We start from the raw sequence: 25732 nt of genomic DNA on the forward strand, positions 1-25732 counted from the left end.
GAGTTGAATATGTGTAAATATATAATCTAACCAAAGAATGATTGGAATTTACTTAATAAAGAACAGTAAATTTACGCTGTGTTGCCCTTGCTTACATGATTCCCCCCCCAATATGTGTCTTGAACCACCTTCCTGTTTGAAAAGTATTGTAACCTTTAAACATTTTTTTTTTCTGTTCTAGAAAAGTTTACTTGAACTAGTTTTTAACCTTTCCGGTTTTGTATTCTCTAGGTCAGTAACAGATCCACGAGATGGAAAGAGAGTTGCACTCAAAAAGATGCCCAATGTCTTCCAAAATCTGGTCTCTTGCAAAAGGGTCTTCCGGGAATTGAAGATGTTGTGTTTTTTTAAGCATGACAATGTGAGTAAAGTTTGAGTTCTTAGTATACTAATAGAAGTTTTGTAAGAAAAGATTTAAAATCTGGATTCTTTAAATCAACTTTAAAAATCTTATTTGCTTTAGGATTCTCTAAAAATCCAGAGGTTGCACACAGTGAAAGGATTAAATTCTTAGCCTATGGGTGCTTGTACCCACTTATTTATCCTGATCTGAACTGACTGACATAGTGGAATCTTTGCCTAAATGTCCTTTATTTCACTACCTTGTCTTGTCTTCTCCCTCCTCTTTATATCCAGTTCATCTGTGAGTTTCAGATTCTAAAAATGATTTTCTTGTATGTGGTTAAATGCTGAATTCACATCAGTGCTGGCAGTACTGAATTGTTGGTGTACTTTTATTCTTGCATCTGCCTTAATAAATGGAAGTGAGGGGAAAGCAAAGCAGATTCATGGAAGCTTTAAGACTTTTTTTTCCTAGACGTAAGAAGGTTTTTGAGGTATACATGAATCTGTTTGGCCAGCAATCCCTACTCCACTCTGTTATCTGATTTAAATGAGTCTTATTTTTTCAGTCCTCTTCCAACCCAATTTGGTCATGGATACCACTAAAGTGCAACCCATTAACCTGTGATGATAATCTGATCAGCAAAAAAAGAATTCTACCCATAAACTCACTCTGTGATTATTTCACCAGTCCAGATTCTGCTCAGAAATCTGTGATAAATTGTAGCGAAGCATAAACTGAGGAATCAGTTGGAGAAATGACTGAAAAGTTGTTTTTGTGGGGAATGGAGGAGTTCTTCATACATTAAGTAACAGGAATGTGGACCCAGAGGTGGTGTCTCTTCTAATTCAAAGAGTTGACCGATTTGTATACTATTGGTAGCAGTTCAGGTTTTACCTGCAGTTTCTGTTCTGGGAGATATGTCTATTGTACTGTAAGTAGAACTTGATAATTCTGCATTGATTTCTTTGCTTAGAGATTCTCTTTATAAAGACAGCCCTTAATTAGAGCAAAGAGCCAATCTAAGACTGAGGAGATTGAGGAAAAAACACAAACTGGACTCTAGAAATAAGCCAGATGGTAACTAACTAACTAAAACACTGTAACAAAGCTGCAGCTTCCAGGGGTGGCCTACAAATCATTACTCAAATGTCTACAAAACAGTGCTCCAAGGTAGAACAGGTACTATACTATGTCTGTACACTGATTCATAGCCATTGGGTACCCCCCGCCCCGCCCCGCCCCTTCCTGATAATTGCATACTTTTCCAAAGTTCCCACAGGATGCATGGACCCTTGGTGGAAATAAAGCTCATGACAGTAGAGGAGATTTTTTTTTTTTTTTTTTTTACCCTTTATAAAAATGCCGTGACACCTGAGTCTAAGAAAATCTTTGTTTTGTTTTTTTACTAAAGATTTCATTGGGGTAATACATTAAATCATTTCTGTGCAGCAGCTTCATTACAGGTTAACTTTTGCTATGAAGTAAGAAGTAGTAAACTGCTTTGGCAGGTGATCTGAAGCGGAGTCTGATAACAGAAGCAGTTTGTGCGAATGCACTTAAATGCCATAGATTATATTCCCCACACCAAAGTAGTTTTCTAGTCCTGTGAGGATTTTAATTCTGTGCAATTGCTTTCTCAAACGTGTCACTGTAGGGACACAACTTAAGTGACTGTCAGGGCTGTTGGTTCAAAAAGTGAATAACTTTAATGTCTGTTTTAAATGCCTTTATGGAAATGGGAATATGTTGGGATATTGTTAAAAAGATAAATTGCAAGACAAAATCAGTCCCCTTTTTGTTTGTATACTTAGTATATTTTGTGTTTAAAAATGACTTCAAACTTCTTTCAGAAGTTTTGTGGTCATATTTTTACATTTGTGATATTAGGGCCAAGATATTTTAAACTTGTCCTTTTATGCTAGTATACAGGCACCTGAAATATAGCTTTATTTTTCAAAAAGCGCTCAACAGCTAGCACCTTGCATTAACTTAAAGCTGCTGGGTGCTTAGTACTTTGAAAATCAGACCACTTACTCAAGTGTCTAATTGTGGATTCAGGAGCTTGAGTTTAGGCATCCATTTTGGAAATCTTGCCCTCTGAACATCTTGTCCTAACTTTCCTTATTTTGCTTATTTTGTTGGGAGAAACAAAGACATGGGCTAAATTCTACACTCACCTGCATGCTGTGCAATCTTCCTGAAGTCAGTGGGGCTGGCTTTGTCATGCAGATGCAAAATTTTTCCTTGTGTCCTGTGTGATGACAGAATACAGCCTATGTGACAGTGTTGCCATACAATATAACATGCAGTGATGTCAACTTTACAAATACTTGGAAGCCAGCTACTCTTTCACCTTTTAAAGAAATGTTCTCCAAATGTGAAGACCAGCCTAATCTTAGTTTGTGGTGGCAGAATAAGGCTAAGTCCTAATAGAGAAATGAGTCAGTTTACAGACAGAGATGTTGGTAGGTAGGCTACAGAAAGTCTACTTAGGTGTTTGAAATTAATAAATAACAAGTAAAATATGCCAGCTGTAAAGTAGGACTTAGTCATCGGCCAGGCCAAGGTTAAACAGTCAAATCTTAATTCACCAGCTAGTTAAAAATTGTGTTCTGTTTTGTCAAATCTACTAAGAGGACATCTCAAATATTTTAAACAGGAGGCAAACAAAGTGTTAAAAATATAGCCTGACCTTGCCTTTGTAGTAAGTATTTACTTTTATTTGACTAAGATTTCTGTTTTCTCTCTGGTAAAACTGTCTTGCCTGTTGTTCCATAGGTGCTCTCCGCCCTTGACATACTCCAACCTCCACACATTGACTACTTTGAAGAAATGTATCCTAAATATAAAATAATTTTAATTGAGGTAGATGTGATTGACTTTAGATTACAAATTGCAAGTGTTTGATTTAATCTGTGATCTCTGTATAGGAAATTGGAAAGAATGTGGGCCCAATTTTCATAGCCTTTATGTGAATAGTTTTGTTGACAACAATGGGACTGCTCATGCAAGAGCAGTTTGTTCATGCTATCATTAGAGATGAACAGGTTCAGGATTGATCACGAAGCTTTGACTTCATGAGTGCCAACAGGCAAGTGGGATATAGTGCTGCTTACCAGCAGGCACCACTTGTAGTTACAATTCCCCCAAATACTGTCTTGAAAATTACTTCCAAGAATTATTTCTTTGTTTGTTTATTAAGTAACACTCTACAACAATTCCTAAAAATGCCCATCTTCTCATACTCAGACCTGAGTGGTGATGACGCATACCAGGATATGGGATTTCTAGAGATATTCTTATGCAACTAGTGATGTGTGGCATCTAATATTCAGTCCTCATATTGAAGTGAAAACAGATACCACATGGAATTATACATTGTTTACCATAGCATTTACACAAAAGAGCCCATGTGCTGTTGTAGATAATTTTTTGAGAAACCGTGATAGATGGCCCAACATTAAGATATTTCTCAGATCAGTGGAAGAGTGTCGATTCATTCCAAAAAACAATATTTGACAGCTATGAAAAAAATATGTATTGTGTGTTATTATTTATGTTCATATGGCTGGTTTTGTTTTTTGAGGGGGATGAGGTTAAAAAGTGTACTGGGAACATAGTTAGTGATTGATTATCTGTGACCTGTTAGTTGCACATTCTTATATATTATAGAGATATATAAATAATTGGCAATATTATGGCTAGAGCTCACTTGCTTTAATAGAAATATAATTCTAGAATATTTTTTGCCTTTTGTATAGCGCCCACCATGACAATATATAAGTAGTGAGTTGTACAAAAAGTACATAAGAATGTGATGATTCTGGTTTCAGCATCAAGGGCTGTGATTAAAATAAGAATCATTTTGTTCCTCTTAGCAAGACTTTACCATCTTACAGATCTAGAGATCCCAATAAAAATGTTATGCCTACCCTGATCTCACTAATCTATTCCTATTTTAGAGCTAATTTACACATTTAATACACAAAATGTTCATTTATTGGAAATGTTTAGGAAAGTTTGAAACAATTCTTAGTAGGGAAATAAACCAGATAATCAGTGTACTCTGGGATTATTTGGTTATAGACATATTTCCAGTGGAAAGTAATTCATCAGACTCCTTTCCATGACTGATATTTAAAGTAAACTGCAAAACTTTACAAACATTTTAAAATGTTTTACGAACCCAAATAAGTAGCAGAATATTTTTTGCAGACTTAAAAGGAAAAGTGTATTTTAAGGAGCAGATAAGTTAAGTAATGTAAAAGTTATTTGTATTAAGATACTTGGTTAATGTTTTCATACTGAAGAATATATAGAAAGGGTATGTACTCAGTGAGCTTTTTAATGCAGGAGTGTGTTAGTCTCTAAAACCTAAGTTCCATAAAAAGGGAAAAGAACAATCTAAATAATTTACTTAACTCACTTTCAGTTTCTTGTAGTATATCACCATAACAAACATCAACATAAGGCTTGTAAATAAAGTAATAGAACTTTATTAAAAGATGCAAATAAATTTGTCCTTAATGGATTGTCAACGTCCAAGTTCAGTATTCTATGTGTGTCCTGAAAATAGGTCCTGTTTTAGATTGTTTTATTGTTTTCAGTTGTGGTAAGAGAAATGTAAGTTAGAATTTGTCAAGTAAACGAACTGCTTAATAAATACATTTTTTTAAGTTATTCTCTGTGTAACATACATTATGTATATATCAATTATAAATACTGTGTTATAAAACCTGTGTTAGATAGGATTAAAGCGTAATAGAGTAGTTTGTAAAATTATAACATGCAAGCTATAGTAATGACATCTTTAAGTTTAATCAAAAGTTTATCCAAACCGAGAATTCAGAATGAATGTCTGCTCACCTATGTACCCTCTTATTAAAATATTTTAAATCTATAGAACCAAAAAGCAGGTTACAGCTATTTTACCATAATTTAAATATTGAGGAGAAATCTGAAACATTTCTGGGTTTTGTTCCCTTTTTAATTCTCTATTTTCTAGTGGAATCCTTTGGTCGTGTAATAAATAAATCTTAGCTGAAATGGTGCTAACTTTTAAATACAGTTAAGTCCTTGTAGTTGTGGGAGAAACACCATTGCACTGTTTTGGCCTTGATTCAACAACTGTAAACGTACAGGCTTACTAACTGACGCTTATTATGTAAGAAACAAAGTTCATAGTGATGGAAGATAGAGGAATCCAAGGTCAACCCCAGAGCAGTTTTATTGTAAATGGAATAATAAGACAATTAATGTGGGCAAACTACATGAAATCAACTGTTAAAATTTTGGTCTTAACCCAATTAAGTGAAAGACTGAGAGTTGGTGAAAAGCCACTTAGGGTAAAAACACAGATTCTATTTAAATTACATGCTAGTGGGGAATATACTCAGATTTTTTTGTGTATGTGATATAACCCTATTAGATTTTCTGATAAATTAAAACTACGAGCGGCTGGTTTTGTGTGCCAAGATTTTAAATATAGTTTTACAGAGGTTAGCTTTCTTCTTAGTTCCTAATAGCCTCAGAAGTTTGAAAATAATATCAGATTTGTCTGTTTGGCATACAGATGTCCTCACCCTCTCCTTGCTTTTCATAGTGCACAATCCAGTATGTCTCTAATTTTGATTATTCTATTATTTTCTTATTTGACAAAATCATAATTGAAGAGGTCATCAATTTTTTGAATAAGCTTTATTGTTAACTTTTAGCTTCCTCCTCCCCGGCAGAAAAATATTGCAGAGGCCTGTATTAAGTGCTGTATTTCAAATATTTCCCAGTGAACAGAATATTTTATAGACATATGGGGGAGGGGTGTGTGTGTGCACACACATGTATGTATGTTTGGGTTTTTGTGTGTATGTATTGTATAATTAAAAATCTGGAGGATATTCTTTCTTGCATACAGGCCTCCATATTTTGACAGTAGGCCTTCAGCCTTCTCTGCTGCTTTTTGAGGCGGGGACAAACTTGTGGGCACTCACTGAAGAGCCAGCCCATTTCTCTGTCTCTTGAGCTGTGGAGATTTCCTCTTCAGAGGACAGTCTTCAAGTGAAACAGAATTATTTATTTTTGAACTCTGGAATATATTGGATTAACTTGAAGTTCTTAAATTTTTCAAAAAAATAGAATTGGAAAAATAAAGATGTCGGGGTTTTTTTGTTGTTTTTTTTGTGAAAAATGTTTCCAGTTTTTGGATCAACTGTCTATCCACTCAAAATTTTGAACTTCTCCATATTTTTCAACAAGCTCTAATATTGGCTGCTAATAAATATTTTACATTAAAGTGAAGTTTACTGAAAATTTCGGTAGCTCTTCCATCTTGTAGGATCAGACTGCTTTGCTGAGGTGGAACAAATGGCAGGGGAATGCAAAGGAGGGGGAAAGTGCCAGGTAGCTGCACTTTGTTCTCCAGGTGCATTGAAGATGGGAGGAAAATGCTGCCAACAGATGGGCTCCACCTCAGGGGGATAGCCTGTCATAGAAAGGTGCATGTACAGCTCCCTACACCCAACTGTGTTCCTGTCTCTCGTGCAAAGCAGGAGTCTGGTGCCAAACTGTCTTCAGTTAGGCCAAATGTTACATTAGTCAAAGCTCCCAACCCAACTGTAGGATTCATCTCAGCTTGTGCATCCGATTGTTGTCTACCTGGGTTTGGCCCTTATATTGGAATAGAGTTATTTTCTGCTAGAATAGATAACTCATAAGGTGCATCTTAAATGCTAAATGGAATTTTTAGGCTGATTTTCCAGATTATTTATCTTTTTGGTAGGAAAATATTTAGATAAATGTCTCCCTAAGGCAGCCGAAGAAGAAAGAGAATCTCTGTACTGTTAATATACAGTATGTGCCTGTAGGGTACATGTAGTTTTAGCTGAGGAAAAAGTCAGTCGGACGGAAATAATAACAAATTCCATGGAGACCATGGTATCTTCTTGCTTTTGTGTTTTCACACCATTGAATCTAATTTGTCAACCAGTAGTGGCATAGTATTCGATACTGTCTGTAAAAAAGCTTAATTTGCTTTTTTTCCTCCTCATGCGCTAACTATAGCTTTTAATTATTTAAGGGTTTGAGACTGGGTATTGCGTAAAGATATGACACCATGTTATGAATTGAAATACCATATGTTTGCTTAATTAAAACTACATCTGTGGGTTCATTCAGCATCTAATTCGTGAAATAGCAAGTTCAGCGCATGTGGCAAAAGGCTGGCAGGAAGAAGAATCTGGGTTCCATTCCTGCCTCTGTCACCATTTTGGAATGTGCTCTTCGGCAAGTTGGTTGTGGTAATATGTTGTAAGGATTCCTCATATCCGTCACAGCAATTCTCATTGAATTGATATAAATTATAGACTTATAGCAGATACAAGATTATAGTCGTTATTCATTTCAAAATTATAGTAGGAGGAAATCTAAGTGAAAATTGCAGCAGTTATTTCTCTGATTAATTTAAATATTTGCAAAAAAGTACCAAAAGATGATTGTTCCTTAAATGTTGCAAGCCAAATACGTTTATTTTCCCATCAGCATTGCTATAACATGCGACCAAACACCAAGCAATAACTTCATGTTATAGCATCTGTTAAGTTAGTTGTCAGTGTCCTTGTTCAGTCTGGTTTATTTTATCAGAGTTCTTTTGGTTTGACCGTTGCTTTATTATGTTTCACTCTGATACTTGAGGCAGGGAGGGAGAAATGGAAAAAAACAGGTTATTTTTATTAGACTAGAAAAATTATTTGTTATTAAAAACCTATGTTGTACACCTATCTTGCAAAGTTACCATTGCAATGTATATTTTTCTCCGTGTCTGGAATTAGAGGTGATGTCAGTCTTGGAATTGGTGCTTAGCAATTGCTTACCCAAAATATTGAATGTTTCATTAGACTAGTCTGGATTGATATGAGTTTTCTGTATACTTATTGTATGTTGATATGTTACTTCCCCAAACACCTTTGAGGGCTAAGAAAACTGAACGCTAATTTGTAGCTTCACAATAAACTGCTGATTTTAAAGCATTTGTGCAGTTGGGTCAGAATATAAAAATAAAAGCTTTGTAAGTAATGATTTGATAACACATACTTGTATAAAGCAAGGGATTGTTGTTTGTTTGGCTGAGTCAAGCATAAAAATCTTTACAGGATTTATTTGTGGGTTAAGAGTACCCAATTCATCAAACAGGATTGACTATTTCCACAGGATTTTCCATATAATTACAAAGTGGAATGCAGTACTTTTCCTCTGTGTAACTCTCAAGGTTGTGTAATTCATTAAATATTTCTCAGCTTGCATAAGTGGCCAGATCCTACATCTCAAGGTGGCATAAAACTAAATGGTCACTCAGGCATTTCCGTCATGTTATCAAGAATACAAAGTGCTGCCTTCAGTTGGAAAGTGGTGTGTTGTGGGCTGGAATGGGACTGTGAAAACAGGCTTTTCACTTAGAGAATCTGAGTAGAATGGCAATTGTTAATTACAGAAACAGAAAAGGCATTCAAGAATGAACTGATACATTCTAGTAAAAGTTAGCTTTCTTAGGATAATAGAAAAAATAAAAAACTAACATTTTCAACTTGCAGAACCTTAAGAAAGTGGTTCTTATAGTACTAAAAATTGGTAAGGCTAATCAGATTCAAACTTGGTCATGTAAGAATGACCTATATTAAATTTGTAATGTCTGTGGTGGTTTTACACCTTCATCTTGTAGGCAAGATTTGGGGATAATTTTTAACTGAACTTTTTCTGCAAAGAGACTCCCAAATTTTGGATAGGCCAGTCAGAGGGGGGTGGGGGGGGGGACAGAGAGACAGAGAGAGAGAGAGAGAGAGAGAGGATAAATATATTCCTAAAGTAGTCAGATTATTATTTTAAGAACCTTCTGTAGCATTTAAAGCTTACGTAATTTTGGTTTATTTACAGCATGTATTTTATTTTATAATTATACAAAAATTAAAACTGCCTTTGCATCTTGTTGGTAATACCGTGACTACAGGGGTCATTTTGCAGTATGTGTAACATGTCTAAATTGTGTTAACTCAGCTATTGTGCAGAAATCTTAAACTGAACAGTATAACCTCTTCTCTTTAGTTTTAATGCCTTTCCTGGTTGAAACTGTGGAGTTAGTGGTAATTTCATGCTATGTCTTAAAAAATAAAAAAACAAAAAAAAGACCGCATTGAGCTGGGTGGTGCTTCTCAAATGTTTGTACTGGTGACCCCTTTCACATAGCAAGCCTCTGAGTGCAACCCCCACCCCCATATGTATTAAAAACACTTTTTAATATATTTAACACCATTACAAATGCTGGAGGCAAAGTGGGTTTGGGGTGGAGGCTGACAGCTCACAACCCCTCTCCCCCCATGTAATAATCTCGTAACCCCCTCAGGGGTCCCGACTTCCCATTTGAGAACCCCTGAGGTAGGCTGAGCCCTTCTGAGCAGATAGGGTTGGATCATGCTCCAGTTGCCTGAGAGGTTGCTCAAGTGACCATGTTTCAGAAGGAGCCGAAAGCTTTTCCTTGGGTAGCATTTTAGGCTGTTCTGACCTGTGCTGCTAAGCATTTAACTTTCATCTTTTTATTATAAACAAAAGCAAATGTTAAAAGATTTAAACCAAATGCAGAAGAGTTGAAAGGAAACTCCTGTGATTTGGCTTGTTCAAGCATTTCTTGCAATCATACTACAGCTCTTTGTTAGCTTTCTGTTTCCAGTTTTTATTTATACCAGTTTGTTGTGAATTATAAACTGACTAGAGACAGAAATTACACTATCAAATCCTGCTGGGCAACTCGAGGGCAGTCCATGATATTGAAATAGCCATTCTAAACTTCCAGCAATATGATGGCTGCAAACCATTTCCAGAAGTTTTAAAAAGAAGGGTATATGTGTAGATGCACACACACAAAATACTTTTGTTGGGGAAATGATTGTGTTGCCTATATTTTTATATTAAAAAACCCCTAAATTTCTACACAAAATAACATCTGTGAGTATTCAGAACTAGGTATACTGATATTTTTCTGCAATGATATCCTGCATAGATGGTAGTGCTAAAGTTGAAACTAATTAATTCAATATCCCACACTTGCTCATTTATACATTCTGCTTATCCTGCAGGAAGCTTTATTGTACTTAGTTTCAACCTCTAACTGAGCTCTTTGGAATTTTGTGGCATATTGCTAGGCTTTTGGAAGGTTGTTTTTACTGGTTGATCAGGTTATAGTTATTTTTCTATTTTTGACCAATTTAACAATTTTTTTGACCAGCTGAAAATTCAGTTTTTTATATTTAGATAGTATATTTCCCAAGCAAAGATTATTTTGTTTTGTATAATACCCTATATTGATTGCTGAAGAAAAATATGAACACATTTCAAGGTCAATGATTCTCACCGAAGCGCGTGCAAACTTTCCGTTTCTTACCAAGTTATTGGTTGCAAAGATTGGATATACTTTGCGGCTGGCTCTTTCATATGAATGATAGATAATACTCCCATCAGTGTGCATAGCTATTTCTTTCATGTGGACAGCAGTGTCTGAGACAAATAATCTTCATAAATTGGATTTCAGTTATCTGCACTAGTTAAATGCCCTCATTTTATTACGTGTCATATGAGTTATAAATCAGATCTAGGTTAAGGATTGCTTCCTCTGTGGGAATATTTAAATTGGGTGACCATAATCTTTTATATAGATGTTTTTGAACAATACTATATGTAAAAGAACAGAGGCATTCATTTTTTTCATAAATGAAACTGATTTTAAGGATAGTATATTTTGACAGTGTTTTATAAAACTCTACATAGGAGTTTCGATTTTAGTTTTTTGACGTTTGGATTGTATTGTTCATATGAAACTATTTTGTCTAGTGGTCTGATTGCTCCTTTCCAGGGAAATGATTGTCCTACAGAGGCGACAAGTGGCATACTTGGTTAAAATCTGTTACAATCAATGCACCAGTTCATATTTGCTTTTTAAAATCACAACTTTTAATGGGTTTGTTTTAATTTTTAGATAGATTTAGTGCACATAAGTAGTATTTTAAATTTTGTTATTCAAGTAGATTCTGTTAATTCATTATTTTTGGGTGCTTAGGAAGTTTATTATTTTAACCCGTTTGTTCTGGGAGTCAACTTCCTGACACAAACCATTGCAACAATTGAACACTGAGGATACTCACCATAGAGGTATTGAAGTGAAATTAATGTATGAGAGCTTCATTGTATATGTTGATTGTTTTTTCCTTGTTTCTGTTTCTACTAATGGTAGTGAACTTGAAGTTGTCCATTTAAATTTTTAACAGTTTATTTTTAAGAAAATAGCTCTAGAAGTTATTGTCGTTACTGTTCATACAATGTCCAATTCAGGGAAACAGTAATTAAATTTTTATGGAACTTGAATTTTTTTAAGAAGTGTCTGACCTTGTGAAGAATTAACAAATAATGACAGGGACTGCCAACTCTTTTTCCTTAAATCACCACACATTTTCCAGATGGTAACTTCTTTGCTTCTTGCCAGTCCAACTTCTTTGCTTGTTGCCATTTGATACTCAGATTTCGTTCAAGAGGTTGGGTGAGCATTAGTTTAGTGACTTGTTATAGTGATTTTCCACTTACGATTTCACATTGGCAAGCCTATAGTAAACATCTGGAATGTCATTGAAAAATTCCATCTGTTGGTAAGGAGGAGCCATACCCAAGTATTTGGCTTTGCTAGTAGACACAAGGGGAAAAAACTAACAGGTACATTATTTCCCTTATGTATTGCATATAATGAAAATTAGGGTAAAAATCTCTTCACAAAATGTAGATCCTGGTTCCTTGTCCTGTAGAACTTTTGAAGGTTCAACATCGCACCTTTTAAAATGTAAAACTTCACAATACATATGTTCCAATCCCCTCACCTCCCCAAAATAAGTCTGCCAGCAAAACTAAGGAAGACCAGACTTGGCATTCTTGATATGTCTAAAGTTTAAAAAAGGAAAAAAGCGGAATCATCATCCCCTCTACTTTAACATGCACCTGTAAACCTCTGTACATCTCTTGTAAATGGAAACATTCCAATTTTTTTTAAAAAGCTGTTTGTAGGTCAGTATAAGAGAATTCTAGTCCTAATAACCCATTTTTAGTTGCACTCTGTTTAATATGGAATGTTGTTTTAATGTCTGTATATGAATTTCCTTTGAGGTTTTGTAGAATTAATTGCTTCACTGTTGCCAAGTGCAGTAACAGCACACATTGCAGATGTGTACCTGTGCTGCTGAACGTGAAGTTTAATGGGCAGATGCCATTGAATGTTATATTAAATGCGTTCCATTTGCCAAGGAAACTTCTAAGATGCGGAACCTAGAAGCTTTTCTGGGAAAGGGAGATGTCAGTGAAAACAATCTGGATGAATCTTTTATTTCCTTGGTGAATAAGCAAAATCCCAAGCTCATCTGGTGAGTGAATTTAAGGCCTGAATACTTAAAGACTGGATTGCTCCTCTAAAGGAATGAATAGAAGGTCAGGCTGTGGGTTTGACTACAGAACTGTTAGCCGGGGATTGGGGGGTGCCTTACAATTCTGAAAACCAAGAATTTGTCTGGTCTACTCAGAGCTAAGTATAACACAATAATTAAATGAATTATAATTCACAACTTCCCTTATTTTAGTGCATATTTGTGTTAAGGCTTATTTCAGATTGAGTGTCCTATTTTGATATAGCTATTAAAAACTTAAGTGATATGTGTTGATTTAGCTATTTTGATTCCAATTAAACAAGTAGTGTCATAAGATTAGAAGTAGGAAGGCTGAGAGGAACCCTAGTTCAGGAGTGCAGTTAAGTACACACTAATTTTATGTAATTTGGACTTGATGTCTATAGTGTAGTGTTTATTTTAGAAAACTCTCATTCTTTCATGTCTGATTCAAATCTTTCTACTTTTATATGTAACTCATTTATTAACCATCTATCTCTAGCTTGTGGAGGATGCTTTATTTAATATAATAGTAATAAAATCTAATGTGACTGCTTGTGAAGCATGTACTTCATATCTAAAGAAGCTTCTAGGGAGGTGGCCCTTTGTCCCAAGTAAATGTAAATCCTTAGACTAAAGGTAGTTTGGCAGCAGTGAAAACTTCTCCTCTCTTAAGAGGTCTGCCAAATAGATTGGATAATCTTGATGTTCCTCTCTTATTACACAGAAGCTAGTGAGGTTTAACGTTTATAAGTTATTTATAACATATTCTAATTTTTGTATATTCTAAGTTACCTAAATTTGTAACAAGTAAGTTTTTGCATTTTAAAATCTGTGATGAACATTCAGTATATCTTACCTGTTTGTTAATATAATTGTCCTGGTCTAACCTACTGAGGAGTCAGATATAAAGACATCCTTAGTCAATGGTTGAGGCATTTGCTAGTCTCTATATTTTTATAGAGAAAATAGCACCGAAAATACTTCCTAACATTACTCAGTTTATTTCCATGTTGTAGCATCTATATGTGGATGGAAATTTGAACTGTGCTTTTGTTTTTGCTGCAAGTACCACTCAAGCTCTTACCTGTGAGAAATTATACATGGGCTTCTGTGATAAGTTACATGTGTGCTTTGCACACCTCTCCAAGCTATTGACTGGGAAACTTAGCATTTTTGTCATGTTCTGCAGGTGTTCTTTGCCGTCCTAAGCAGAAGCTTTTTACGGACTTCATCATATTACTCTACTTTACACATAGCTAACCTCCAACAGAACACTAAGGCTCATACGTAAGCAGTAACAATTTACACAGGTGTAGAAGCTATGTTTGATTGTTCAACGTTAATCCATTTCTGAGCTGGAGTTGATGGCATATCCCCATAACCGTAGGCATGGAAATGGTATACAAAAAAACGTGCAGAAATCTAGCCGCTGTTACCACGTTTAGATATGTATTCTGGTGGTATGACATGCCTAAACTCATAGCCAACTGTTAGGGTGACATAGATACCCATTTATAAAATGTTAGTCCATTTAAAATATGCACAGGTGCCAGTCAATTACCTGGTTAAAGCAGTCTGAATATGAACTTTTTTACAAGGATTCATGACCATTAGTTGTAGTGGATGTTATTGCATTGACGAATAACTTAATTTTGTTTCGCTTTTTTATGTTTAAAAAACTTTACTGAAAGTGGCATAACATTTATAGAAATAAAATCAAAACAAGAATATATGTAAAGATAATATAAATAACAAACCTGGGAATCTAGCAATAAAATACTCAATCCTCATGGAAAATATGGAGCAAGAATCTATCCTCTACAATAAATACCAGATAGTTGAGTGAAATATTTAGTCATAAGATTCCAATGTTGAACAATCCATCCAGACAACATAACAGCTCAAATTTATAAGTCAAGAAGATGGAGATCTAATGTCTTAATAAGAAGTTGTATACCCTCTGTATAGCACTGAAGGGTTATTGGAACATCTGAATTAATAGTACAGCACTTTTCTAGTATCAATCCAGAATATTGCTTTCTAATCTTTTGTAGTATTGAATTCTGCAACTGGAGAAAGACAGATGTTCTCCTTCTTCGCCAATAATTATTGCGGGCTTCTCTAGTCACTCTTTCTCTTAAGATTTTCTCGATTTAAAGCTTATGCCAGAAGCAGCTGAAGATTAACAATATTGTCACTTTTTGTCAATCATATGTCAACCTGAATTGATGCACTGCAGGAAGAGATGTGCAGCAGACTTTCACATTCTGTCTTAAGAGCTCTCTGACAGTGTTTCATGAGACATGGACAAATGTATCATTTAAAAATTATTCAAGCTCCCAATGAGAAGGATGACTGGTCACACTATCAGAGTGCCCATTAGAGTACACTGACCTCTCATTCTTTCACAAGACCTTTTCAAAATGTTATACAGTAGTCTTTTATTCTTTGAATTTCTGTCTTCTCCTTCCCTCATTGTTACTCATCCTTCTTTCTTCCCCCTCTTTCATAGACATTGTGCTTGCACCTTTTGAAAATGTGATATTCCCAAACCAATAAACTAAGGTCTGCTTTCTCCACCCTCTGTATTTTCTGAGTAAGGTCTGCCTTTTCCTCCCTTCGTATTTTTTGAAGGGCCTTTGCTATGGACTGAAAATCTGTTTTATGCATCAAGGAAAACTGAAATACCTTTGTTCCAAATGCGGGAGTACCTGTTGGATAATGTCACGTGGAACTGAACATATAAATCCTAGAACCTCCTGTCTATGTGCACAAACACACCACACTGACAAAGGAGTTATCGTTTGAGGCCAGATAGAAGTATACATTCATAGCCAGGAGTCTAACCCTAAATGATAAACCAAAGTGATGTGGGTTTTTTTGCCCAGTCTGATCAATTATACAGTCATTTACTAATTAGTAAAGAATCTAAGTTTATATATATAGCTGAACCAACAGTAAGAGTAAATATACCTTTTTATCTATGACCACACTGAAGTCAGCGTTTGAAATATCGTGACAGAATTTCAAATGGGTGGAGCTTTTAAAATATATGTTCTCAGACATGTGAGTTGAAAACAATTTCCATTTTCAGACTTCTGTCATCGTATTAGTTATATGGGCATAAGGGAAGCATATTTTAATGATCTGACATAAACTCAGAAGGGACAGTAATCAAATTCAGCAGTAAGATGCAGGAAAGAGGCATTTTGTATTGCTTCTTGCATTGTGATTAAGCGCTAAGATTTCTGAGACATGGACATCAGAAAATTTTTGTCAGCCTCTCATGGAAGTTGTTTCCACGGATCAGGCCTCTTGTTGATCAGTGGTATCAGTTCACACCTGCATGAATGTCACTGACACCACTGAAAATGGCTAACAGCATGCATTGGCTAATGGCACATAGTTTTTCAAGAATAAAAATAGGTTAACAGAACAAAATTGTATCTTTTCTATGTAATTTTCATTTTATAGAAACAATCTACTTATTGGGATTTTATTTTACTGTAGCCAAATACTGGTTTTGTGAGGTTTTTCATTAGTATTGTCTGAATATGAAACTGCTTCTGTCTAGAAAATGTGCCTAAAGTTAGGGAGATTTGTATACATGCTGAAAAATATCAAACAAAACAGCTTCATTGTTTTTCTTTGCTTTAACTTATTAATGACATGAATATTAGTCACAGTAACCCCTGTCAGTTTTTACAAAATGGTGATTCATTAGCAGCCACCTTGGAGCCACCTGAAATTTCCTGAAAGTGTTAAAAATATATATGCTTTAAAATAAGAGACAGTTTTGTGATAAGTTAAATAATACTTGCCACTTATATAGTCCCTTTAGTCTCAGGATCTGAGTGCTTTACAAATTAGCTTCATTATATCCCTGTAAGGTGGATGATGATCTACCCATTTTACAGGCTAATCCAAAGTACTCTTAATTGACTTGCCCACACAAGCCATTCATACAGAACCCAGGAGTCCTATTTCCATCACCTGAATAAGTACTAAACACAGATTTTTCTTTATTTAACCTTGAAGTTTATTTTTTAATGTGCATAATATTGGATCATTATTCCTGTTGCAGATTATGTATACATTGAGCGTAGTTTTATTTAGTCAGTTATTTCATCAAGTACTTATTTGACCATAAGCCCCCACCCCGACACACACACAAGGTCCACTCTTATTGCATCATTTATCGTTAATCACTTCTTTGACTTAAATCGTGACTACAAGATTGACTTTGCTGTTGAGCAAATCCAAATTACGTAATGTGGAAAGTCTTAAAATGTTAGCTTTGTGTAGAAATACTTGACAATATTTTGTCACTTTCTCAATATCATATGTTCTCTATTCCAAATGTCTGCAGGTATTTATTTTTTTTAAAAAATCAGTAGTAACTTGTGTATCAGTAGGTCATCCATAAAAATACTTCTCCCCTTAATTTGTACTGCCTCTTACATTGCTTTCTCTTTTATGCATGGCTGTATTTAATAGTTGTACTGAAGCCTCACATGCATACTGTGCTGTATCAAAGCTGTAAACTGCAACACGTGCATAGTAATATGAGCACTTGAAGAATTTCCCATTTAAACATCAAATTAATTTAATCGTGAGTCCAAATAATAATGATATAATTGAGAGGATTTAGAAAATCTTAAAATAGGTGGTGTAATTTATCACAGTACCACAGGCCATGTTCTGTTATCACATCCTTTCCCATATCTTCAGGGAATGAATCTTCACCCATTATACCACTAGTTAAATAGGAGATTTTCAAACTAGTGGTTTTTACAGAGCATCAGAGAGCCCTGATTTTACTCTTGCCAACCAGAAGAACAGAGCCTACAACACCCCTTACGTAATAGATGGTGATTCCACTGCCAGTTAATAATTAACATAGGTTGAGAGAAAATGCCAGCATATTTTTCACTATAACTGAGAATATATAGAAATAAGTTTCATGAGATTTTATTCCATTAATTCTTATACTATTCTTAACCAGCCCAGCCTTTTCTTACTTTGATATTAATATGAAACAAGCGTATTACAGGAGAATTATGATGACTGGGTTACTGCATTTGGGAAGTGGCAAGAAGAAACAGATATGGCACCACAGATTGGGCTAGTATGATCCTAATGTGCTAAAGTGGCTGAGTGAGAGAATTCCTGTCTCTGTTTCAAAGGGCATCCTGAAATGTAAAAATTATAAGAACTTCTCTGGTTAGAAAATAAACTATTGAAACCTTTTCCCATGGTAACATAGCAGTTGAACACATCTTTCACCATTTACTTCTTCAGGACCTTGCTAATTCATATTCTGCTAATCCACATACCCCATAACTTGGCCAAAACATGGTGGTCTCTTCCCAACCTAAATGTGAGATTTCTGAGACTTCTTTTCTTGTCAATATACTATAGGTAAGGCTGCGAGTTGGTCACGGGGATCACAGAAGTCATGGATTCCGTGATTTTCCATGACTTCAGGTGCATCTGACCTGGGGGTTGCCTGAACAACTTGTGTGACTTGCCCAGGGGCTGCCCCAGCCACTCTCTCCCCCCAACAGAAGTTTGGGAGGGGGGCTCAGGGTAGAGGGTTAGGGCACAGGAGGTGAGCACTCTGGGCGGTGCTTACCTCAGGGGGGCTTCCCGGAAGCAATGACATCCCTCGTTTCTAAAGGAGATGCATGGCCAGGGGGCTCTGTGTGCTGCCTTTACCTGCAGGCATCGCCCCCGCAGCTCCCATTGGCCACAGTTTCCAGCAAAGGGGAGTTGCGAAGCCAGTGCTCAGGGAGGAAGCAGGGTGCAGAGCTGTGTGGCTGTGTCTCCGCTTAGGAGCTAAGGGATGTTGCCACTTCCAGGGAGGTGCGGAGCTGAGTAGGGAGCCTGCCAGCCCTGCCAAACCCCCCACATCAGCACCAGCGCAGGTCCCAGGCCATGTGCCACTGCTTGCACCCACAATGCCCCCTGGGCCACCCCTCCCACACAAGCACCTGCAACACCCCTAGGCCACCACCCTCCCCAAGATTTAGTCAGAAGTATATAGTACAAGTCATGGACAGGTCACGGGCTGTGAATTTTTGTTTACTGCCTGTAACCTGTCCATGACTGTGACTAAAACGTAGCCTTCGCTATAGGACGTGAGTTATGTTTATACATTATTGAAATTAAGTTAATACATCCAAGGAACAAAGTACACTTTCATGCAATATTGTTGGTTTTTGTTTGCTTACTTGTCAATCTGCAATATTTACTAATTTCGATGGGTCTCCGAGTTGGTGTGAATTAGTGAGGGTCTATTGTGCTCCGCATTTTCCTTTATAATTGTCTGAAGTGAACTGGTACACTTTGTAGTTCTAATTTTATATGGCTACTTAACTAATTACAGCTGTCAGTAGCAATTTTCATCTGGTTGTAATGTTCACTTTAGCTGAGTAATATAGCTCCAGTGACCTCCTACTGGCCAGCATATATTATAGATCAATTTAAATAGGAAAAATGCAAGTGTCAGTTAAAATATTTTATTGAAATCCCATAGCTTTAGACACAGCCTGTTATTTTAGCTAAATATTAACAGGCCTAAGCAAAGACATTGACCTGGTTGGACACCAGCTGTTTAAGAGGCTGCCACATTTGCAAAAGACAGATACACTGAGCAAGTCCTGCTTTCACTCTTGTTTAGAGATCCTCATTAAATTATCCAGACACAATAATCAGATAGCTGCTGTTCAAGTTAATGGCACCTCTGAGCCCCTGTCAAGAGAGCTTTATTTAATGCGCAACAGACCTGGAGTGGTGCAGGTGCCATTTCAGGCCCTCATTTAATTTAAGCGGCTTTAGTTGGCATGGCAACTAGTTGAGACATCTGGGAGACATTATGCTAGGGATTGAGATTTAGGAGGATTTGTGGTATAGCAAAACAGAAATCTTATAATAAAGTGCACAGTATTGCTTTTGGGTTTTTGAATATTTTATTGGAAACTGTAGAATTTCAGGATAAGTTGCAGCCAGCAGGTAAAATGAAATGTAAAAAAGCTGGCATAACTATTAAAAGGAGGCCTTTGCAAAGTGGAAACTGCTTTATTAAACTGAAAATTATTGTATTGCAATGTTGCTGAACTTCTCTCGTTACATTTATGAGAGAAGTTCTAGGGAAGTTTTTGTTAGAAAATTATGTGATGTGTCATTAATTTATTAAATATAACTTGGTAGGTTTTAGTACTGTACTAGTTAAAAAAATTGAATGCATTCTTAGATTGTCTAAAACCTAGTTAGACAGAGGACCTAAAAAATTTGATACTCAAAAGGAATGAAGTGAATGGCAATTTATATGAAACAACAGACAGGGTTGGTGGGGTAAGCAATCATTTGGCTGGGGAAGAAAGGATCTTATTGGGTCATCGTACATGAGGTTTAAACTGTGCTGATTCACTAACCAAGGTGTGGTAAGAAGAAGGGGTGGAAATTCCTGACAAGGCTCGTCTGTTTATCAATTTACTATCTTAGATATTTTTCTGAACTCTATCTCACAGTTAGTTTGCTGTCATTTGCAGAGTTATTTAGCAGAGGATTTAGCCTAGCTGTAAGTATTGAGGTAGTGGATGCATAGACGATCTAGTGGTTTTACAGGTTAAAGGTGGGATTTTTAAAAAGCATTCAACTCAGCATTGACTTAGTGGTGTTCCCACTGAAATCACTGGTAAAACTCCTGTAGACTTCAGTGGCTGCAGAGTTAGGGTCAACACTTTTGAAAATCCCACTGAAAGGTGCAGAGTTTACAGAATTGCCATGGCTGGTGCACAGCAGATAGGAATGCTACTGGATTATGTCTCATTCATAAGGATTTATGTTTCCAAAAGTCAAAGTGTCAAGTGTGAAAGATAGAATTTTCTCTTCTGGATTAGTCCATACATTTTGTTATCCTGCTTCTGGAGTGGCCTGATGCTTCAGAAGAAGGCAGGAAAAACATTATGCCCCTCACAATTGTGCAGTGCTGAATTCTGGTGGGTGGAAGTTGAGCTGTTCCTGTCCCCTGCAGATCATCCGCTTATACCTCGAAGCACAGGAGAGCTGATTGCAATTCTCTTAGCTTGAATTGCAAATGAGACAGTGTGACTCACTGAAGAAGACACTGGACTGGGACTTGAGAGACATATGCTTTATTTCTGGCTCTGCAGCTGACCTGATGTGTGGCCTTGGCAAGGCACTTCCTCTCTGTGCCCTCCTAACCTTTTTTGGCTACTTGGATTGTATATTCTTTGGGCCCAGGAGTATCTCTTAAATGTATGTTTGTACTGTGCCCACCACTACTGTCTAACCACAGCTGGGGCTCTCGGCATTATTATAATATAAATAATAACAGTGTATTGAAAATAAGGCCACAATATTTGACTGATCATCTGCAACAGTGAGTAGATAAAGTTACTTGTATATTAGTACAGCAAATCCCAGAATTTCCCTTTTCATTTTGAACGCGGCTGTCCCCTGAAAAGCAGCTGGGTGAACATAGTATGTTTCTTTATTCTCTTATCAAACTCGCTCAGTTTATACATCAAAATAAGATTTTTCTGAACCGTCACCATTAGAAATTCAACCTGTTACTTATCAGAGGGTAGCCGTGTTAGTCTGGATCTGTAAAAGCAGCAAAGAATCCTGTGGCACCTTATAGACTAACAGACGTTTTGGAGCATGAGCTTTCGTGGGTGAATACCCACTTCCTCAGATGCATGTAATGGAAATATCCAGGGGCAGGTATGTATATGTGTGCTAGCAAGCAAGCCAATCCTTGCCCACAGACAACCTGCCAACCTGAAACATATTCTCACCAGTCACACCATACCATAATAACTCTAGCTCAGGAACCAATCCATGCAACAAACCTCGATGCCAACTCTGCCCACATATCTACACCAGCGACACCATCACAGGACCTAACCAGATCAGCCACACCATCACTGGTTCATTCACCTGCACATCCACCAATGTAATATACGCCATCATATGCCAGCAATGCCCCTCTGCTATGTACATCGGCCAAACTGGACAGTCTCTACGGAAAAGGATAAATGGACACAAATCAGACATTAGGAATGGCAATATACAAAAACCTGTAGGAGAGCACTTCAACCTCCCTGGCCACACTATAGCAGACCTTAAGGTGGCCATCCTGCAGCAAAAAAACTTCAGGACCAGACTTCAAAGAGAAACTGCTGAGCTTCAGTTCATCTGCAAATTTGACACCATCAGCTCAGGATTGAACAAAGACTGTGAATGGCTTGCCAATTACAGAACCAGTTTCTCCTCTCTTGGTTTTCACACCTCAACTGCTAGAACAGGGCCTCATCCTCCCTGATTGAACTGACCTCGTATTCTCTAGCTTGCTTGCTAGCACACATATATATACCTGCCCCTGGATATTTCCATTACATGCATCTGAGGAAGTGGGTATTCACCCACGAAAGCTCATGCTCCAAAACGTCTATTAGTCTATAAGGTGCCACAGGATTCTTTGCTGCTTTAACCTGTTACTTGAAAATCAAGACATACTGGCTCTACTTCAGACTTTCCATCATTGCAGACGCTCATCAACAATAAAGAGTGCAAATCAGTTTTTTAGCTGGCAATTTTGTTGATGCAGGAGGCAGAATAAAATACAATTTGCTTTTCAGCAGGTATGTATGCTCTTTGCTGCTGACATGAGCAAAAATGTGTCAGTAAAGTAAGTAGATACGTCTGATGTGGTGAGCAGCTATCCTCAGCACCCAAGGTACCCTTTTTGGGTTTTTTAAGAGTTACTTTTTTGTCCATAACCCCCAAGTTCAGGAAATTGACAACTTCATCAATTTCCTGATAGTGGTGTTTCTGTGGTCCCTCTGCTGTATTTTTCCATTTGTGAAAGATAGTATTTTGCAATTTCTGAGCGAACATGTCCCCCTTCTTAATTTACATCTCTACATTGATGTCAGCAAGAATAACAGCACTTGAAATGTTCAGCTACTGTTGTAAATCGCCAGCAGGCTCCTACACCTGTTGCTTTGTGTGTGTGACAGCACACCAGTTGGTGGCTTTTGCCTTTTCTTCCACATAGAGGTGCTATTTTTTAAAATTAGAACTTGAAAGCGATTTGCAACCAGTGATTTTGTGTGTGTGTGTGTATGGAAGGAGATTTGGAGATTGTGGAAGTAAAATATTGATACTACAGGTAGAGCTGACACAATGCACTGTACAAACTTCTTATAAGAGCAGTGCACTACTGACGTACAACACTCCTGCTTGGGCTGTATTGACCTCTATCAACTGGTCTGGTTTTGTGATGTGGATAAATTTCCACTAAGGATTAAGATGAGGCCACCAGAATTGCATGTAATTTATTATTTAATAAGAATTTTGAGCTCAAAATTACAGGCTTTAAAAATACGATTATATTAATACTGGGCATTTTATCCTTCATGAACCATATTTTGGCTTTCAGATAGTTTTGTAACGTATATACGTAAGTATAAATGTGGCTTTGTTCAATAATTAAGTTTTCTCTTGTAACTAAACTGTCAAGTAATTCTTGTGGAAGTCTGGAGATTTGACCTCTATTATATCAGTCAAAAAGCTTTATTCTTTTGTTCTACGGCTTTGAGCTATAAGACTTTAAATTCTTATGAGCAAGAGTAACTGTTTCAAATGGATTATATGCTGTACTTTCTGTACTTTCCTTAACTAATAACTTGAAGATATGTTGTCACCGAATTGATGCAGAGTGACCTCCATAAGATTATCGTCTCTCCTCAACCACTCAGCTCGGATCATGTCAAAGTTTTTCTTTACCAGATTTTAAGAGGTAACTTCTGTTTAAAATTGATGAAACAATATTGAAGTGGTGTATTCTTACTTGGTAATTTTTCTCTTCATAGTTTCTGAGCTTTTACTCCCAAGACTTGCCTCACTAATGTGTAGAACAAGCTATATTTAATAAATTGTTTTGTTACTTAATGTTGTCTTTGAAAGAATAGAAAATGTGTACAAAAAGCTCTTGGGCCTTGATGCTTTTTTAGCGTACTATATGTATAAAGGTGGCAATCCTTGTGTTTTAACCTGAATGACTTTTCTAATGGTTACTGAAAAGATGAAGCACAATACTGATTTTTTTAAACAATGGATCTTGTGAAGTAAAGTGGCCTTTTGAATTAGGGTGCAGAGAAGACACCTGAGGCCATCCTATCTGGTGAATACATTTTAGCCAGAACTAAATATGATGCTATATTGTAAAACAACATAACTGAAATGGTTGTAGAAATGGCCAAGAAAATTGGCTCAATACAAATAATCTTATGATACTGGTTATAAATTTAGATCTTTCAGTGGATTCAGAAATTACTGATTCAGGTTAATGAGTTGGACTTCTGACTTGTAATCAGTTCTAAACTGCCTCACTTTCCATATGTTCTTTTTGTTTTCCCCACCCGCAATGAAAATCAGGTGAAAATAAACAGAAGCCATTTTTCCTTGATAAAAATAGTTATTGGGTTATATTCAGCAATGTCAGAACAAGGAGGTGTAAAACACATTCAAAGGCGGTACTGTCCCCCAGCCAAGCCTGTTAAACCAGAGGAAAGGTTTATCCCTCTGAAGGACAAATTGTGTTTGTGCCTGTTGTGAGTTGGCTTTAGAGTAAGTGGTAGTGCACATCAACTTTAATTTCCATCAAGATGACAATGTAATGCTGCCAATTGGAGCCTCTTCAGAGAGCTCTGTGAATAATTTTTTATTCTATCTGCCCTGGTCACTTGACCTTTGACCTCAGCACTACCCATTTTGTCCCATATCCCTAAGTGAGAATCTAGTCACCTTTCTATTGACTAGTTTTTGTCCGCTACATTTCCAATACCTAGTGAACTTCACACTGACATCATTCCTTTCATGGACACTTACTCCATGATGAGCTTTAGTGAGGTGCTTCCTGAATTGTTTGTTTTGTTAAAATGGACCAGAGTTGCAACCACGGAGACTATAAAAGTACAGGGGAAGCAGCTGTGAGGGGAATAACTCATGGGAATGGTTTGTTCTCTCCCCTCCCAGCCTGATGAAAGTTGAAAGGCCTCTAGTGGCAGTGACCAGATGCTGTGGGTTGCTTTGTTTTGTTTTGAAATTTTTTTGTAGTAATAAAGTTAGCCCTGAATAAAGGGCCTTGGGCTAAACTGTAGTTTGGGACTTTATTTTACATTCCACGACTGGTGTATCTGCCCACCAGTTTACAAGGTAATAAACAACAGAAAGTCATCACAGCAACTGTGAGCTCTAAAATAATTACATCAAATCAAAATATGTGTCGTATATTGTACTGCCTCATGCTACTTCCTCTTGGACACTCCTCTTAAAAGCTTCTCGTTATGCTTCAGTTGCATATTAGTGCTTCAGAAATTATGTAATTGAAATAGACATGTTTATTCATAAGAACTGCTTATAATATAATTATAATTTTATACAGTAATATGAGTACTTTTATAGGAAAACAGAGGAAGAAAGTATGTTAAAAAGTATGTCGTCTTAAATAATTTACTCTCTATGACCTGGATCCTTCAAAGACTTATTTATATGTTTAACTTCATTCCTGAGTAGTAAAGTAGTGAGTTAAAGTCAGTGGGACTACTAGCAGTGTGTAAAGTTAAACAGATGCATAAGTCTTTGCAAGTTCAGGATTTATGGTGCCTTTCAGGAAAATGTCCTCAGTCATAGATTATAGTAGAGAATATATTTACTTTGTTTAATATTTCAGGTCTGAAATATCTACATTCAGCTGGGATTTTACATCGAGACATTAAACCAGGGAACCTACTTGTGAACAGCAACTGCGTTCTTAAGGTGGTATCTACATTTATTTAAAATTTGTCCAGTTCATTATATATTAGGGGTCGTGGTCAAAAAGATTTGTCAG

At 36.6% G+C, this 25732-nt stretch overlaps 1 protein-coding gene across 2 annotated transcripts in view; it reads left to right on the forward strand.

Moving 5' to 3' along the window:
• Positions 1-25732, forward strand: part of NLK (nemo like kinase) — a 105887-nt gene that overhangs the window by 55837 nt on the left and 24318 nt on the right. For both annotated transcript variants that reach the window (XM_030536227.1, XM_030536226.1), the window contains exons 2-5: positions 232-361; positions 3125-3180; positions 23532-23638; positions 25574-25659. In XM_030536227.1, the coding sequence (XP_030392087.1) occupies positions 232-361; positions 3125-3180; positions 23532-23638; positions 25574-25659 (379 nt within the window). The remainder of the gene's footprint in view (positions 1-231; positions 362-3124; positions 3181-23531; positions 23639-25573; positions 25660-25732) is intronic.

This window comes from Gopherus evgoodei, chromosome 17, assembly GCF_007399415.2.
Source record: "Gopherus evgoodei ecotype Sinaloan lineage chromosome 17, rGopEvg1_v1.p, whole genome shotgun sequence".
NCBI classification, from domain to species: Eukaryota; Metazoa; Chordata; order Testudines; family Testudinidae; genus Gopherus; species Gopherus evgoodei.